Consider the following 17,955-nt stretch of genomic DNA (forward strand, 5'->3'; position numbering starts at 1 on the left):
TACCCAGAACCAAAATGGTTCTCCTATGGGGACAGGTGAAGAACCCTTTTGGTACCCTTTTCTAAGAGTGTAGACTGTGACATCTTGCCAGTGCTGACCTTAGCCAGGAACCAGTCAGGTCGGCTACCAGAGCCGTCAATACGGACCCTCATCTTCCTCAGGGGAGCAATATCATCAACCTCCAGGCTGAACGTGTCCTCCTGACCCCGCTCAAACCTAAAGACAGCCAGAGTGTGTGTGAGCGCAATGCATGTAGGGAGAATATTTTATTCTGTAAACACCACTAGTTCACATCACATACACAGTAGATAAGACAATTCTATGCTAATTGGAGATTGTTTTTATGTGATTTTTATTTACAATGACGGCCTACCCCAGCCAAACCTGGACGACGCTGGGCCAATTGTGTGCCGAATGTTGAATAAAATTGTAGTTTGGTCATTTCAAAACCACTTGATGTCTTTGGGCTGTGTTTATTTAAGTGTGTTAAATCTGTGCATTTGTTCAAGTGTGAACATTTGGTCAGGTGGGTTAACTTTGGCCAGGTGTGTGTTTGTTACCTGTCCTCGTTCTTCTGCAGTAGGATCTCCTCTGTGGTGCCGTTGGTCCCAAACACAGACACGTAGACCTGGGTGTCTGTCCCAGCGTTCTGAACATCTCCCGTCACCACTGTCACCTCATAGATGATCTGACAATAACACACAATCAATCAATCAATTAATTCATCAGTCAACTAATAAATGAACCAATCAATCAACTAAATCAATGAACATTTGTTTGATTAATTGAAATCAGTTAACATACTTTTCCAGTTAAACTAATCAGTGTGACAAAAAGGATGTGTTTAACAGTATATTTGTATCACAGGAGGTTGGTGGCACCTTAATTGGGGAGGACAGGCACGTGGTAATGGCTGGAGCGGAATGAGTGGAATGGTATCAACAACATAAACACATGGTTTCCATGTGTTTGATTCTATTCCATTCGCTCTGTTACAGATATTATTATGAACTGTCCTCCCCTCAGCAGCCTCCACTGCTCTGTATATAAAACAGACATGACAATGTACTGTAGGTGTTCAGTATTGTATTAGCAGGTAATGGCTGTTTAACTTGGAGGTAGAGTAAGTGCAGCTAAATACTGTACCAGTAAGGGAACTTATATAATGATACTTGCCTTTTGGGAGATGGTGATGCTATCTGCATCCAACACGTTGAACACCCTGGCAGTCAGTCCATCGCCCCGATCTTTGGCCAACCAGCACTTACACTGGAAAATGAATTTAACCCCTTTGGTTGGTACAGCAACAGCTAGCTCATCAACCAACCAGCAGCTCTCCGGAGTGGCGCCGTCATGTCCGAGCTACAAAGAGAGCAATCATATCAAACAGTGCGTGTGTGTGTAGTGTGTGTGTGTGTGTGTGTCTGTGTGTGTGTGTGTGTGTCTGTGTGTGTGCGTGTAATGTGACCGGTGCTTGAGTTGGGCTGGTGCTCAACTCAATGTTCTACAGCTTGAGTACCAGCACCCCTTATAAAATATTGGCACTAAAATATGATGAGTACTGGCATCTACATTTTAAGTTTATCGGCACCCAAAATGAGTTTTGGCACCCAGAGCCATATATTTAGGCCAACTTTTAGAATGTAGGTCTAATTCCAGACATTCAGTTACATTGCACTGTTTAAATATTCCCCATGTATTAGTTAATGGCTGGCAAAGAATGTTACAGTGTCATGTAAATCAAATCAAATTGTATTTGTCACATGCGCCGAATACAACAGGTGTAGACCTTACCGTGAAATGCTTACTTACAAGCCCTTAACCAACAACGCAGTTTTAAGAAAAATAAGACTTAAGAAAATATTTACTAAATAAACTAAAGCAAAAAATAAAAGAGCAACAATAAAATAACAATAACGAGGCTATATACAGGGGGTACCGGTACCGAGACAATGTGGTTAGTCGAGGTAACTGAAGTAATATGTACATAGCATAGCCATTTGATTAGCTGTTGAGCAGTCTTATGGCTTGGGGGGTAGAAGCTCTTAAGAAGCTTTTTGGGCCTAGACTTGGTGCTCCGGTACCGCTTGCCGTGCGGTAGCAGAGAGAACAGTCTATGACTAGGGTAGCTGGAGTCTTTGGCAATAATAATAATCACAGTGGTTGTAGAGGGTGCAACAGGTCAGCACCTCAGGAGTAAATGTCATTGGCTTTTCATAGCCGATCATTCAGAGTATCTCTACCGCTCTTGCTGTCTCTAGAGAGTTGAAAACAGTGATGAGCTTTGAGGGTACTATGGTGTTGAACGCTGAGCTGTAGTCAATGAACAGCATTCTCACGTAGGTGTTCCTTTGGTCCAGGTGGGAAAGGGCAGTGTTGAGTGCAATAGAGATTGTGTGATCTGTGGATCTGTTGGGGCAGTGTGCAAATTGGAGTGCGTCTAAGGTTTCTGGGATGATAGTGTTGATGTGAGCCATGACCAGCCTTTCAAAACACTTCATGGCTACAGACGTGAGTGCTACGGGTAGTCATTTAGGCAGGTTACCTTGGTGTTTTTTCGGCACAGGGACTATGGTGGTCTGCTTGAAACATGTAGGTATTACAGACTCGGTCAGGGACTGGTTGAATATGTCAGTGAAGACACCTGCCAGTTGGTCAGCGCATGGTCGGAGTACACGTCCTGGTAATCTGTCTGTCCCTGCGGCCTTGTGAATGTTGACCTATTTAAAGGTCTTACTCACATCGGCTACGGCGAGCGTGATCACACAGTCAGCTTGCAGCTGGTGGTCTCATGCATGCTTCAGTGTTGCTTGCCTCGAAGCATACACAGAAGTAATTTAGCTCATCTGGTAGGCTCGTCTGGCTGGGCATCCCTTTGTAGTACGATTAAATCTTAGTCCTGTATTTACGCTTTGCATGTTTGATGGTTCGTCGGAGGGCATAGCGGGATTTCTTATAAACGTCCAGGGTTAGAGTCCCGCTCCTTGAAAGCGGCAGCTCTACCCTTTAGCTCAGTGCGGATGTTGCCTGTAATCCATGGCTACTGGTTGAGGTATGTATGTACGGTCACTGTGGGGACAATGTCATTGACGCATTTATTGACGAAGCCGGTGACTGATGTGGTATACTCCTCAATGCCATCGGATGAGTCCCGGAACATATTCCAGTCTGTGCTAGCAGAACAGTCCTGTAGCTTAGCATCTGTGTCATCTGACCACTTCCATATTGAGCGAGTCAGTGGTACTTCCTGCTTTCGTTTTTGCTTGGAAGCAGGAATCAGGAGGATAGAATTATGGTCAGATTTACCAAATGGAGGGCGAGGAAGAGCTTTGTACATGTTTCTGTGGTTGCACATTTAACATGCTGATAGGAATTAGGTAAAGCCGATTTAAGTTTCCCTGCATTAAAGTCCCCAGCCACTAGGAGCACCACCTCTGGATGGCGCTCCTAGAATGTGTCATGTAAATGCATCATAATGCAGAAACTGCATTGGCCCAACTCTTTAAATACATGGCTCTGCTGGCATCTATTTCAGTCCATTTCAACTACTTACCTCCACTTTTTTAATCTCACCAACGTCAGCTCCATGAGCCTCGAAGGACTCCAGAGACCCAGACTCAAAGCACTTCTTCCCCCCAGGCAGGTCCAGCCACAGCCTCTGTGTCTGGGTGTGGTTTGGCCCCATGATGATCACATAGACCCTGCTGCCGGTACTGGCATCGTTTTCTGCCCCCGTGGAGATGGTGAAGTGGTATGGGATGACTGAAGAGACACAAGATAATGTATTTGATTGTATGTGTAAGGGTGAGCAGCTGTTTCTCCAAACTCTGCCTCTACAAAGCAGAATGCAAATAAAGACTTTTGTCTGGAGTTATCAATCAGCTCATTGCAATGTATGAAACTGGTGAAATTCAGTCTTTTTTCATAACTCGTTTTTTTGTCAATGTGTGTGTGCTGGGGGAGGGGGTTGTGAATGGTTGTGTGTGTTTATATTGACAGTAGTGTGTGTTTACGGACTGGTGCTCTCCTTTTGGATGTCCTCCCCCTTCTTCCTCTTCTTGTTCATGTTGCTGTCCACACTCTTCATGATCAGGGCTGAGCTCTTCTTACTGCCCTGGAGAGTCTCCCTCTCCCCCTCGTAACCCTGAGAGAATACTCAGGTCACACACACCTGCCAGGGTTCTTTGTGCACACACACACACACACACACACACACACACACACACACACACACACACACACACACACACACACACACACACACACACACACACACACACAAACATGTGTATGCACTCACACACCCACATACATGCACACACAAACTGACTGCAGAAGTACAGTTCACAAATAAATTGGTGTACACACTGTGGCCCACTCGCAAACACAGACACACACCAAGACCAAAAGGCCTTTATAACAGTACCTTGACATAGAACATCCTTTCGATGCGTCTGTCCTCTCTCTTCCTGGACAGCCAGCGCTCACACAGGAACAGGAAGACCTCCTCCGTATCCTCGTCAACCACCTCCACCTGGTCCAGGTACCAATCAGCACTCATCATGCTGTTGTCATGGCGAATCTTCATTCTAAACACCTGACCCAGGTCCACTGCCTCAATGGTGAACTTATCCACCTGGAATAGAAGGCAGGGGCTCATACACTGAGTGTACAACATGTTATGGAGACCTGCTCTTTCCATGACAGACTGAATCCAGGTGAAAGCTATGATCCCTTATTGATGTCGCTTGTTAAATCCACTTCAATCAGTGTAGATGAAGGGGAGGTTAAAGAAGGATTTTTAAGCATTGAGACAATTGTGACATGGATTGTATGTGTGCCATTCAGAGGGTGAATGGGCTAGACAAAATATTTAAGTGCCTTTGAACGGGGTATGGTAGTAGGTGCCAGGTGCACCGGTTTGTGTCAAGAACTGCAACACTGCTGGGTTTTTCACCCTCAACAGTTTCCTATATGTATCAAGAATGGTCCAACACCCAAAGGACATTCAGCCAACTTGACACAACTGTGGGAAGCATTGGAGTCAAGGGCAAAAGGAGGGGGGGGGTGTTCTTAATGTTTATACACTCAGTGTATACTGCCTTAAAATTATTGTACAATTTTATGCTGTGATGCAAAAGCCAATAAACATACACATGAATGACAGAAAGGCCTAGTCAGGGATACGTAGTCAGGGATACGTAGTCAGGGATACGTAGTCAGGGATACGTAGTCAGGGATACGTAGTCAGGGATACGTAGTCAGGGATACGTAGTCAGGGATACGTAGTCAGGGATACGTAGTCAGGGATACGGTGAGGTCTGTATTCTGTCTCTTACCGCTCCTCTCTCAAACTTGTTGCCGTTGGTCTCAGACTTGCTGAGTTTGCGCTCGCCAGTGTCTCCCAGGTCTCCGTAGATGGTCAGGAAGACGTTGGCATCGGTGCCTGCATCGTAAACATCGCCCGTCATCACAGACACTTTGTAAGTGTGAGCTACGGGCAGAGATGGGCACAGATAACAGATAAGAATACGCAGATAGACAACCCACAGACGGAAGGCATAACAATGGACTGAAGTGTTCAAATGGGAACAAATTGCCGGCACTCTGCGTGACTGCAGCGGAGAAAGAGACCAATTTAAGCAGAAAACTGCCTCATTATTTACTTGGCAGACAAAGAGTCTGACAAACAAAGAGTTGCATTCTGCTGTAATGGCCAGCTTCCAGTGTGTATGTGTGCGTGTGTGTACTCTCCACTGAATCTTCCACCTCAGTGTGTGTGTGTGTGTGTGTGTTTGGTGTGTGTGTGTGTGTGTGTGTGTGTGTGTTTGCACCAGCTGGTGTGTTTATGAGGGCGTGTGTGCTTAGGCCGAGATGTGTGTGTGTGTGTGTGTGTGTGTGTGTGTGTGTGTGTGTGTGTGTGTGTGTGTGTGTGTGTGTGTGTGTGTGTGTGTGTGTGTGTGTGTGTGTGTGTGTTTGCACCAGCTGGTGTGTTTATGAGGGCGTGTGTGCTTAGGCCGAGATGTGTGTGTGTGTGTGTGTGTGTGTGTGTGTGTGTGTGTGTGTGTGTGTGTGTGTGTGTGTGCGTGTGTTAGCATGGGTTTGCATGTGTCTGTGTACGTACTCTCCAGTGCATCTTCCACCTCAACCTCGCTGACTTTTAGGGTACCATCTCGTAGTAGTTTCTCCGTTATGATGTCAGAAGGTACTAACTCTCTCACTGTTTCTCCGTCATCCTCTGACTTGGCCAGCCAGCGCTCACATGGGAAGATAATGGTCTCCGACCCCTAGAGAAAGCCAGAGCAGCAGTGTGTGACTGAATACAATCCAGGTCTCTCCGAGAGGAGAAGAGCACCACCTTGTGACTACAAATGGTATGATTTTGATATATAATAGTGAAGGCTGGTGTAGTTTTACCCTGCCCCTAGACACTGGTCTTAGATCAGTTATTTGGAAATTTGACCTAATGGTTGAGGTTAGGATTTGGGGAGGGTAAGCTGATTATAGATCTGTAACTGAGTAACAGAGTAGCCTTTCTCCTGTGTACCTTCCCCTTCCTCAGCAGTCGTCTGATCTCCACTCTGTCCAGGTGCCAGCCTCCGTTTAGCCCTCTGTTGTCATGACCAATGCGAATCTTCTCGATGACGTCACCCACGTCCTCCAACTCCACAGTGTTACAGAAACATCACCCTCAACATCATCATCATCATCATGAGGAACATTCTCATCGTCCTCATTCCACAATAATATTTTCCCTACACAGCTGTCTGCTCTTTACATTGTCTTATGGGTGACTACAGTCTGGTCGTACCTCAACGATGAACATGTCCTCAGCTCCCCTCTCAAAGTACATGGTCCTCTCCCTCTTGTTGACACAGAGAGACCTCTGCTGGGTGCACACCCCGTCTCGGCCGTAGAGCACGATGAACACATCTGCGTCTGTACCCGCTGCAAACAGGTCACTGGTGAACGTCTTGATCTCATAGGGCACAACTGTGACAGAGGGAAACAAGGCTTAGGGTATGATATATCATTAGTGATGGGGGAAAAAATATCGATACAGTTACATATCGCAATATCAATTTGTAAAAAAATATATACTGTATATACACAGTATATATATATATATATATATATATATACAGTACCAGTCAAAAGTTTGGACACACCTACTCATTCCAGGGTTTTTCTTTATTTGTACTATTTTCTACATTGTAGAATAATCGTGAAGACATCAAAACTATGAAATAACACATACTGGAATCATGTAGTAACCAAAAACGTGTTAAACAAATCAAAACATATTTTACATTTGAGAATTTTCAAAGTAGCCACCCTTTGCCTTGATGACAGCTTTGCACACTCTTGGCATTCTCTCAACCAGCTTCATGAGGTAGTCACCTGGAATGCATTTCAATTAACAGGTGTGTCTTGTTCAAAGTACATTTGTGGAATTTCTTTCCTTCTTAATGCGTTTGAGCCAATCAGTTGTGTTGTGACAAGATAGGCATGGTAAAAGACCAGGTCCATATTATGTCAAGATCAGCTCAAATAAGCAAAGAGAAACGACAGTCCATCATTACTTTAAGCCATGAAGGTCAGTCAATTCAGAACATTTCAAGAACTTTGAAAGTTTCTTAAAGTGCAGTCGCAAAAAAAACACCAAGCGCTATGATGAAACTGTCTCTCATGAGGACCGCCACAGGAAAGGAAGACCCAGAGTTACCTCTGCTGCAGAGAATAAGTTCATTAGAGTTAACCGCACCTAGATTTCAGCCCAAATAAATGCTTCACAGAGTTCAAGTAACAGACACATCTCAACATCAACTGTTCAGAGGAGACTGCATGAATCAGGCCTTCATGGTTGAATTGCTGCAAAGAAACCACTACTAAAGGACACCAAGAAGAAAATACTTGCTTGGGCCAAGAAACATGAGCAATGGACATTAGACCAATGGAAATTTGAGATTTTTGGTTCCAACCTCCGTGTCTTTGTGAGACGCAGAGTAGTTGAACGGATGATCTCTGCATGTGTGGTTCCCACCGTGAAGCAGGGTGGAGGATGTGTGATGGTGTGGGGGTGCTTAACCAGCATGGCTACCACAGCATTCTGCAGCGATACGCCATCCCATCTGGTTTGCGCTTAGCTCATTTGTTTTTCAACAGGACAATGACCCAACACATCTCCAGGCTGTGTAAGGGCTATTTGACCAAGAAGGAGAATGATTGAGTGCGGCATCAGATGACCTGGCCTCCACAATCACCGGACCTCAACCCAATTGAGATGGTTTGGGATGAGTTGGACCGCAGAGTGAAGGAAAAGCATCCAACAAGTCCTCAGCATATGTGGGAACTCCTTCAAGACTGTTGGAAAAGCGTTCCAGATGAAGCTGGTTGAGAGAATGCCAAGAGTTTCCAAAGCTGTCATCAAGGCAAAGGGTGGCTACTTTTGATGTCTTCACTATTGTTGTACAATGTAGAAAATAGTAAAAAATAAAGAAAAACCCTTGAATGAGTAGGTGTGTCCAAACTTTTGAACGGTAGTGTATATATATTATTATTATTATTTTTGGTTCCTGTAGGTAGCTTGTTCTCCATCTTCTTTTTAAATGCTGTGCCAACATGTTTTCAGCACTTTTATTTCCCTGACTGATCAAAACTCATTTTGTCATGCTCTCTCTTGTCTCTCTGTAGCAGACAATCACAGTAAATCGCAATATCGAATCACAATATATATAGAATCGTGAGAATGGCATACATATTGTATGGGCATCTAAGTATCGGGATAATATTGTATTGTGAGGTCCGTGGCAATTCCCAGCCCTATATGGTATGGTATGGTAGTATAGGGTCCTGTACGATATGGGTTATCTACAATAAGTACAGGGTGCATTAGGCTGGCTCTTAGTATGCCAGGTATGGCCTTTTATGGTTTGATATAGGATAGTAACACTGTGTAGAGTAGTGGTATGCTAGTCGGCTATAACGTGGGATATCTAAGTATGGTTGGTTCTTACATGGTGTGTAGAGCTCAGTCTGGAGGTTTGCAGGGAAGAGGTCCCTGACGATGGCCCCGTCGTCCTCTCCCTTATCCAGCCAGCGACCACAGGGGAACCTCAGCCTCTGGCCCAGGGAGGGGGCATTCACCTCTACCCAGTCCAGGAACCAGCCTGATGCTGCCCCTGTATAGGCATAATACATTATCACTGGAAGTGTGTGTGTGTGTGTGTGTGTGTGTGTGTGTGTGTGTGTGTGTGTGTGTGTGTGTGTGTGTGTGTGTGTGTGTGTGTGTGTGTGTGATCACATATCATATATATGTATGAGCTTGTTTAACCTGAGTTGTCATGCCCGATTTGTATTTTCTTCAGTGTTCCAATATCCACAGCTTCCACTGTAAACTCATCAATCATGGCCTGCTCAAACTTATTCTTATGTAACTTGGATGCTTTCAGCATTATGATGCCTGTGAAAACACACAGCAGTAAATATCATAATTAGTAGGATATGCAAATACACACGCTCTAGGACACAAACATGTATATCACCTATCTCAGTGTCTGTAAAGCATCGTTACCTGTATCATCCTTCATGCCGTACAGGATGGCGAACACGTTGGCATCAGTGCCCGCATACTTCTTGTCTCCAGTCTTTACCCTCATTGTGAAGGTGGTGGACATGGCTGACAGACACATCAACCAAATCAGATGACAATGTATTCATGATAATGCATTGTTATTATTCAGTCAAATCTAATGTTATATTGTATAACTAGTGATCAACAACACCTAGAGGTTAGCATGTGTTGTTTCCCAGAGGGAATAGAACATTAATACTTTTGTATTTATTAAGGATCCCTATTAACTGCTGACTTGGTGGCAGCTACTCTTCCTGGGGTCCAGCAACATTAAGGCAGTTATATACAATTTATAATAATACAGGACATTACATTTCATAACACTTTCACAACACATTAAGTGTGTGCCCTCTGGCCACTACTCCACTACCACATATCTACAATACAAAATCCATGTGTACGTGTGTAGAGTGTGTGTCTTATCATGTGTGTAAGCGTACAGCACAACATACAAAAATAACTGTTCTGAAAATAACGGGAGCAAACTCAACACAAGAGCAAACAACTAGCAATTAGCCTCCAGTGTGTCTGTGTCTCACCCTTCTGCTCCAGGCCGAGTGTTGCACTGGAGTTTTCCTCGTCATCATCATCATCATCATCATCCTCACCCTTCTTCATAAAGGCCTCGTCCACAGGGACCAGCTCCCTGGCAATCTGTCCGTCATCTTCATCAATGGCCAGCCACCGTTTACATGGGAAGTAGTACCTAGAACACTACCGGGTCAGGTTTCTAGACTGTCTGTCTGTCTGTCGGTCCGTCGGTCCGTCTGTCCGTCCGCCTGTCCGACTATCTGTCTGTCCGTCTGTCCGTCTGTCCGTCTGTCCGTCTGTCCGTCTGTCCGTCTGTCCGTCTGTCCGTCTGTCCGTCTGTCCGTCTGTCCGTCTGTCCGTCTGTCCGTCTGTCCGTCTGTCCGTCTGTCCGTCTGTCCGTCTGTCCGTCTGTCCGTCTGTCCGTCTGTCCGTCTGTCCGTCTGTCCGTCCGTCCGTCCGTCTGTCCGTCTGTCCGTCTGTCTGTCTGCCTGCCTGCCTGCCTGCCTGCCTGCCTGCCTGTCTGTCTGTCTGTCTGTCTGTCTGTCTGTCTGGGACATGATAATAACCGATGTATACTAATATTATTGTGTAATCCTGTGCCTGCCCCCCCCCCCCCCTTACGTGGTGTCGTCTTTGTTGTCTACTATCTCCACCCTGTCCAGGAACCAGGCCGCATGAGGCTGGCTGTTGTCGTGACGAATCCTCAGCTTCTTCAAAATGCCCAGATCGATGGCCTGCATGGAGAACACGTCCTCCTGAACCCCGCAGTAAAACCATGGGGAAATTCAGAGGTCAAAGGCATGATTAAAAGGTTAATAAAAGGTTCCTGTAGCCTGGAACATCTTTTTCAATGACCAATAGTTGTTCAATGCTTTAATTTATTGAATCAGGCACAAAGGTCAGAGGTCAAACAGCTAGGTCAATGGGAGAGAAGTCGTAGTTCAAGAGCCACCCGGATATTATTGACATCATCATCATATTGGCAGATTGCTTCCTCACCTGCCCCTTCTCAAATTTGTTGAGGTTGTTGGACTTTCTTAGTTTCCGCTCGCCCGTGTCACCGATCTCTCCGTAGATGTTGATGTACACGTTGGCATCGGTTCCGGCTCCCCACATAGGGCCAGTAAACACATGGACCTCATAGGAGTTCTCTGTGGATCATCCAGATTCACATAGTCACACATTACATAATCCATGACCACGCAATAATTACAACTATTCACTCCCCTCCAGCCTCCTATCAATAATTGGCTTCGTCCTTAACACACCAGATATAACTGATCTTGGTTCATATTGAAGTCAATCAGGTGTGTGTTAAGTGCTGTGTGGAACAAAATCATGAACACACTGCGACCCCCCAGGACCAGACCCTGTGCTCTACCTCCACCCCCGCCACCCCCTTTCCCCAATACAAGTGTAAATAATGGACTATAAATTGTGCCTTCCTGTATTATAATTATGCTAAAACTTTTATTCTATTCTACTGAGCCATTTACTATATGTTCATATTCATATATTTAATTTATTATTGTTGTTGCATTTTCGAGAAGGAACCTGCAAGTAAGAATTTGGTTGGACAATGTTTACCATGCGTATCCCGTACATAGGACTAATAAAACTGGAAACTTGGAGCCTACCCTCCAGGTCTCCGGGGTCCTCGGGTAGGAGCTCCACCACAATCTCCCCGTCCTCCTCGTCGCGGGCCAGCCAGCGATGACAGGGGAACGTCACACTCTCTACCACCTCCTGGAGCTCCGTCACGTACTCCTCCTCCTCATCCTCCTCTTTCTTCTTCTTTTTATTCTTCTTCTTGTCCTTCTTGTCATCCTTCGGTTTCTCCTTCACCACTTCCCTCTGTACCATGGCCATAGTGAGCCGCTTGATGTCCACCGTCTCAAGGAACCACCCGTCGCCCACGCCCAAACCATCGTGCCCGATGCGGATTTTGAACAATTTGCCCACGTTCAGCGCCTCGATCTGGGGGTTGAGAGACAGGAAGACAGGTCAATGGTGATTATTTTTAATTTAATTTAATTTATTAGGATCCCCATTAGCCGACACCAATGGCGATAGCTAGTCTTACTGGGGTCTGATATATAACGAAAAAGACATTAGAGACAAAATAATTTACAATTTCAATACATTTAAAAAATATGAACATGTAGTGTGTGTGTACATCTATCAGCACTTCGCAGGACTTGACCATATGACAAGACAATAATCAAGATAAGATCAAACTAGAGCCTGCAGGACTTGCTTTGTGGAGTGTGATGTCCAAAAAAAGCAGAGCATCTCTTTCTTACAGACAGATCTCTCCCCATCTTTACAACTTTGAGATTTGTCATCATCAACTCTACTCCACAACATGGCAGAATTACTGATTTCATGGAATCCATCCAATTCACAAAGGGAAAATAATTTCCTTCCCACAATTTGAACCCAATCAATGTGTAGTCAGTAGACTACTATTACTGGTTCACTGACTGTATCTGAACAAGGTGATCCAGACCTTATAGATCTCTGTGGTCCCGCGCTCAAAGTTGTTGGAGCGGCTCTTGAGGCTGATGAGCTCGGTCTTGCCCTCCTCTCCGTAGATCTGGCAGAACACATTGGCGTTGGTGCCACCATTGCGCATGTTCCCCGTGACCACTGTGACCTCGTAGTTAATCACTGCAAACCATAGGGCAGAGCAACATGTCACTAACCAATTAAACCATGGCAGGATGATGGAGAGTGGGGACTAATGCACCACAATCCATCATAATCACTAAGTAGGCCATCAGCGCTTATTACTGGACAGAACTCTATTCATCTAGTCACGTCATCTGATTACAGGTTGTTTCAGTGATAATATAAGTTTTCTATCATTCTGAGTGTTCCTGTACTTTTTCATTGGGTTTTCTTGTGACAACTCTGTCAGCTACATTGTGTGTACAAATGCCCCAGAGTGTATTTGAAAGCTCTGGTATATTACACAGTGTGTATAAATATTACACTGTAAATATATGTATTCTCTGGCACAGTATGTACTGTATAATATATGCATTGTCTCAGAGTATCCAATCTAGTAAATTGTCTGTTACGCTTCTCGATGTCCAGGGTCTCGCTGGGATAGATCTCCACCTCCACCTTGCCGTCAGCCTCATCCTTACAGAGCCAGCGATGGCTGGGGAACTGGTACTGCTTCCCATGGACCGGAACAATGATCTGGACACTGTCCAGGAACCAACCAGCACGCAGACCCTCATTAGTGTGGCCTATCAGCAGACGATGGATCTACAGAGATAGAAACCAGGAAGAAAGAATCAGGATGGATGGTCATTTAGCAGATGTTTTTATCCAGTTAACATGGTCCGTATGAGACCCATGTAGGAATCAAAACCACAACTGATGTTTAATAAAGCACCATACAACTCCAAGAAACTGAGACATACACTATAATTACCTACTGTTGGGATGAGTTGTTTAAATGAGACAACTATAATCTAGGTTTCTAGGTTTCTGATCATGTATTCTATAAAACATAAAAAATGACACACTTGTCCGATGTCATAGGTCTCGACGGTGAAGATATCAGTTTGGCCCGTCTCATAGTAGTTACTCAGGTCATTGTCCGAGACCACCAGGAGTATCCTCGTGGTGTCGCCCTTCTCTCCGTACAACTTAACAAACACCTTGGAGTCCGAGCTGGCCCCGTTAATGTTGCCTGTCTTCACCGAGATATGGTAGTTGACATCTTAAAAGACATATGAGGCATGAGTTTTTCCTCTTGTAGACACACACTCACTCAACTTTAAATGGGGCCTTGAGTTTTTCATGTTTATGTTCAGATTTTTTTTTTACTGTATATTCACACTAGCTACAGTATGTGAACATCTGTAGTATAATGTTTCGCCTACAGGTACGCTATCTTAATTTGACCAGTTTCTCACAGCAAGAAATGTATGCAGGAAATGTGAATTATTAGCTGATTTATAATTAATGACATTTTTGTAAGGGTTGATATTTTATTTGTTAGGATAAATCAAGTCTGACATTTTAAAGTGGAAATTACAAACTTGACAAGCCTTTTTAAACCTCGGTACACTACAATTTGCATTTGCTGCTGTGCAGGAAAATTCTCTGTGACAACAGAGTGATCAAATTAGGACAGAACACCTGTACTTGACGTCTTTTGAAACATATCAAGTATCTTTCGTTTGTTAGTTTGTCCAGACTGCTGAATCAGTGTGATTAATGACCGTTGTGGGGGGGCTACTCGACAAGCCCCCTCCTGCACATAATGTTATTGTTTTTTTCACTCTGTACAAACTGTCTTTCTATTTGTGCAAATAAACTAAACTAAAGTGTTTGTCTGTTTCATGGTTGACTCACTGTGGAGACGCAGACCATCTCCTGCTGGCACTAACTCACGAACAATCTGTCCATCGTCCTCATTCCGGTCCAACCACCTGGCATAAAATACACCCAAAAGGAGATACTCCATTTGAATCAACCGCACCTCTACAGGGCACAGGTATACAACCTAAAACACTTTCACTCAACATTTCTTAATGTATAGCCTAGAGGTTGAAAGAGGAAAGTGTTACGGTGTAACAGGGCACCCCAGACTTGTGGTTTAGCTCCAGTTACTGGAGGGAGAGAGACCTGGCTGGCCACAGTGTGTTTAGTCCCTATTTGTAATGGGATGCTGGTCCATCAGCTGGCTAACTGGTTAAGCGAGGCAATTGGAGAACTGCCAATAGAGACAGACTGGGCGTGGCCAGGCCGGATGACTGTCTTCCCTGAGGCTGTATGGCTGGTAGTGAAACGCTGTGTGATTGGATGTTTGGTGCTTTAGCTGTTACTTGTGATGGGAGTGAGTGAATAGATTAATTTCATTATCAAGGAAAAAGTCTATGAAGGTGCGTCCTTGTGCACTACAAGCCCATGAAGGCACTTCCCTGTGCACTACAAGTCCATGAAGGTGCTTCCCTGTGCACTACAAGCCCATGAAGGTGCTTCCCTGTGCACTACAAGCCCATGAAGGTGCTTCCCTGTGCACTACAAGCCCATGAAGGTGCTTCCCTGTGCACTACAAGTCCATGAAGGTGCTTCCCTGTGCACTACAAGCCCATGAAGGTGCTTCCCTGTGCACTACAAGCCCATGAAGGTGCTTCCCTGTGCACCACAAGTCTATGAAGGTGCTTCCCTGTGCACTACAAGCCCATGAAGGTGCTTCCCTGTGCACTACAAGTCTATGAAGGTGCTTCCCTGTGCACTACAAGCCCATGAAGGTGCTTCCCTGTGCACAGCACAAGTCTATGAAGGTGCTTCCCTGTGCACAGCACAAGTCCATGAAGGTGCTTCCCTGTGCACAGCCCAAGTCCATGAAGGGACATCCCATGAAAGTAATTTCCCAAACTCTCAGTAAACTGATGGAATTTTCATTTCAGTAAATTGGTTACATTCTCGTTTTACATTATAGTCACCAAGGGCTGGATTCAATCCATAGTGCTGAAGATCAGCGCTGTAGCGTGATTGAAATGGAAAGATAATTTCCGATTGACCTGACATATGCAGCATTTACCGTGAATGCAGTCTCCGCGAATGTGGGAACATTGCTTTTAAATTTCTATCCGCTGTAGCGCAGGTCTTCAGCGCAATGCATTGAATCGAGCCCTAAGTTATTTAGTTGGCCATGCTCCCATTATGTTATGAAATATATAATGTGATTGGATGCCACGTGATTGGCTGGTTGACTTGCCTGTTACAGGGGAACTCTATGGCCGCAGACTCTGGTTGGCCCTCCTCCCTGACCAACACCTTATCCAGGAACCAACCGCAGCCTCCACCCCTCCCATCATGGCCAATACGCACCCTGCGCACCTGCCCCAACGACACCGCCTCTATCAGAAACTCATCGGCCTGTGGAGAAATGAGGGAGATAAACCGCTCAAAACCAAGTTAACCCACTGAGCTAAAGCCTAGATATTAGATCTGGGAGCTAAGTCTTCAGGTCTCAGGAAGGGTTACAGATTGCATGAGCATCATTCACGGAACCACCTACACTACATATACACCCAGGTACTCCTGAACCACCCCTACTCACGTTGCCCTTTTCAAACTTGTTGACGTTGTTTTTGCTGAGGAACATGAGTCGATCCCCTGTGTCTCCCAGGTCCCCGATCACATTAAGGAATACGCTGGCATCAGTGCCACCTCCACTCACTCTCCCAGTACAGATGGTGATGCGATACTTCAGCACTGAGAAGTACATCATGTTAACATTCTCTGTGATGATTCTAAACATTCTTAATAGGACAAGAGTATTGATAAGTATTCATGCAATGTTTGAAGGTATGCGGTTGTCATACCAGTATGTGGTTTTAGTGTGTGTGTGCAAGTGTTTGTTTGTGTGTGTGTGTGTGTGTGTGTGTGTGTGTGTGTGTGTGTGTGTGTGTGTGTGTGTGTGTGTGTGTGTGTGTGTGTGTACATGCGTGTGTATGAGAGTATGTGTGGGTCCTACGTAGTAACGGCTCTGGGATGAGAGCTCCGGTGGCGGGCATCTCTCTGACAATCTCATTATCGTCCTCGTTGATGTCCAGCCAGCGGCCACAGTTAAACGAGTACTTCTCCCTTGTCAGAGTCTTCATCACCGTGGCCTGGGGTAAGACACCGACATAACACTTAAATAGGGAACTTAAAAAAACATATAAATAGTTCTTCCTGACTTTGTGACCTGACCTAATATAAGCTGGTTTATTGCCTATAACTAGGGCCCCGAGTTCCAGGTCAGGTCACATGGTAAGATAAAACTCAGACTAGTGTATAATATATCTCAACCACTGCTCTATCAGATACTAGTCTGTACAGATGTAGAATCTTAATTTGATCACCCTGTTGCAGGAGAACCTTCCTGCAATGCAGGAAATATAAAACTTGCAGTGTATTTGAGGTTTGAAAAGGCTTCTGAAGTTTGAACATTTCAGACTTAATTTTCTCTTATGAAACATTTACCAACCCCAACAAAAATGTCCATTCATTATTATCCACATAATAATTCACATGTCCTGTTGCTGCAGGATTATTTTCCTGCTGTAACAAACTGGCTCAAATGAAGATCCTACATCTGTATGCTTTAAGTAGGCTGTAATTTGGGTTTATTTCAATGATCAGATTGTGCTTTGATTCACTTCACTTTCATGATCAGTTTGATTATGTAACTAACAGTATAAAAGGCTATTGTTGACAGATCAAACAGCCCAGTAGATCTCACCCTAGCGAAATGCCAGCCTGCGAAAGGATGTCTCTTTTCGTGCCAGATACGGACCTTCGTCAGTTTTCCAATGTCTGGCATCTCAATCTACAGTGGTCCGACAATTTAAAACTGTTAGTATTGAAGAAAGAATAAATACACACAAAATACAAAATATATACATTCAAACAACTAAAACACGCATATCACAAAAGTTATAAAATGAATATTAATGAGTCCATACCAAATCTCTGGGCAAAAATGTCCACCCACACCAACACCCAGTTTACAGCGGGCTAACACTGGGGCAGCTACGGCGGGCAGCAGGTAGCCTAGTGGTTAGAGCGTTTGGCTAGAAACCGAAAGGTTGCTAGATCGAATCTCTGAGCTGACAAGGTAAAAGTCTGTAGTTCTGTTCCTGAACAAGGCAGTTAACCCATTGTTCCTAGGCTGTCATTATAAATAAGAATGTGTTCTTAACTGAATTGCCTAGTTAAATAAAGCTTAAATAAAAAAATAAGAATTTTAAACCACTGTGGTGTGCAGAAGATGT

General features: G+C 44.7%; 1 protein-coding gene across 1 annotated transcript in view; it reads right to left on the reverse strand.

The window, feature by feature from the left end:
* The window catches only part of loxhd1a (lipoxygenase homology PLAT domains 1a), a 44,499-nt gene that overhangs the window by 7,814 nt on the left and 18,730 nt on the right, over positions 1-17,955 (reverse strand). Inside the window, exons 12-36 of the mRNA XM_029709959.1 lie at positions 17,424-17,510; positions 16,674-16,809; positions 16,257-16,411; positions 15,912-16,072; positions 14,540-14,616; positions 13,705-13,901; positions 13,249-13,441; positions 12,675-12,835; positions 11,803-12,142; positions 11,165-11,316; positions 10,787-10,920; positions 10,174-10,340; positions 9,575-9,679; positions 9,335-9,463; positions 9,018-9,182; positions 6,812-6,993; positions 6,548-6,664; positions 6,125-6,287; positions 5,340-5,494; positions 4,427-4,636; positions 4,018-4,144; positions 3,554-3,762; positions 1,177-1,362; positions 561-688; positions 99-216 (exon numbers count right to left, since the gene is read on the reverse strand). Coding sequence (XP_029565819.1) covers positions 99-216; positions 561-688; positions 1,177-1,362; positions 3,554-3,762; positions 4,018-4,144; positions 4,427-4,636; positions 5,340-5,494; positions 6,125-6,287; positions 6,548-6,664; positions 6,812-6,993; positions 9,018-9,182; positions 9,335-9,463; positions 9,575-9,679; positions 10,174-10,340; positions 10,787-10,920; positions 11,165-11,316; positions 11,803-12,142; positions 12,675-12,835; positions 13,249-13,441; positions 13,705-13,901; positions 14,540-14,616; positions 15,912-16,072; positions 16,257-16,411; positions 16,674-16,809; positions 17,424-17,510 — 3,954 coding nt within the window. The remainder of the gene's footprint in view (positions 1-98; positions 217-560; positions 689-1,176; positions 1,363-3,553; positions 3,763-4,017; positions 4,145-4,426; positions 4,637-5,339; positions 5,495-6,124; positions 6,288-6,547; positions 6,665-6,811; positions 6,994-9,017; positions 9,183-9,334; positions 9,464-9,574; positions 9,680-10,173; positions 10,341-10,786; positions 10,921-11,164; positions 11,317-11,802; positions 12,143-12,674; positions 12,836-13,248; positions 13,442-13,704; positions 13,902-14,539; positions 14,617-15,911; positions 16,073-16,256; positions 16,412-16,673; positions 16,810-17,423; positions 17,511-17,955) is intronic.

Source organism: Salmo trutta, chromosome 23, assembly GCF_901001165.1.
Source record: "Salmo trutta chromosome 23, fSalTru1.1, whole genome shotgun sequence".
Taxonomy (NCBI): domain Eukaryota; kingdom Metazoa; phylum Chordata; class Actinopteri; order Salmoniformes; family Salmonidae; genus Salmo; species Salmo trutta.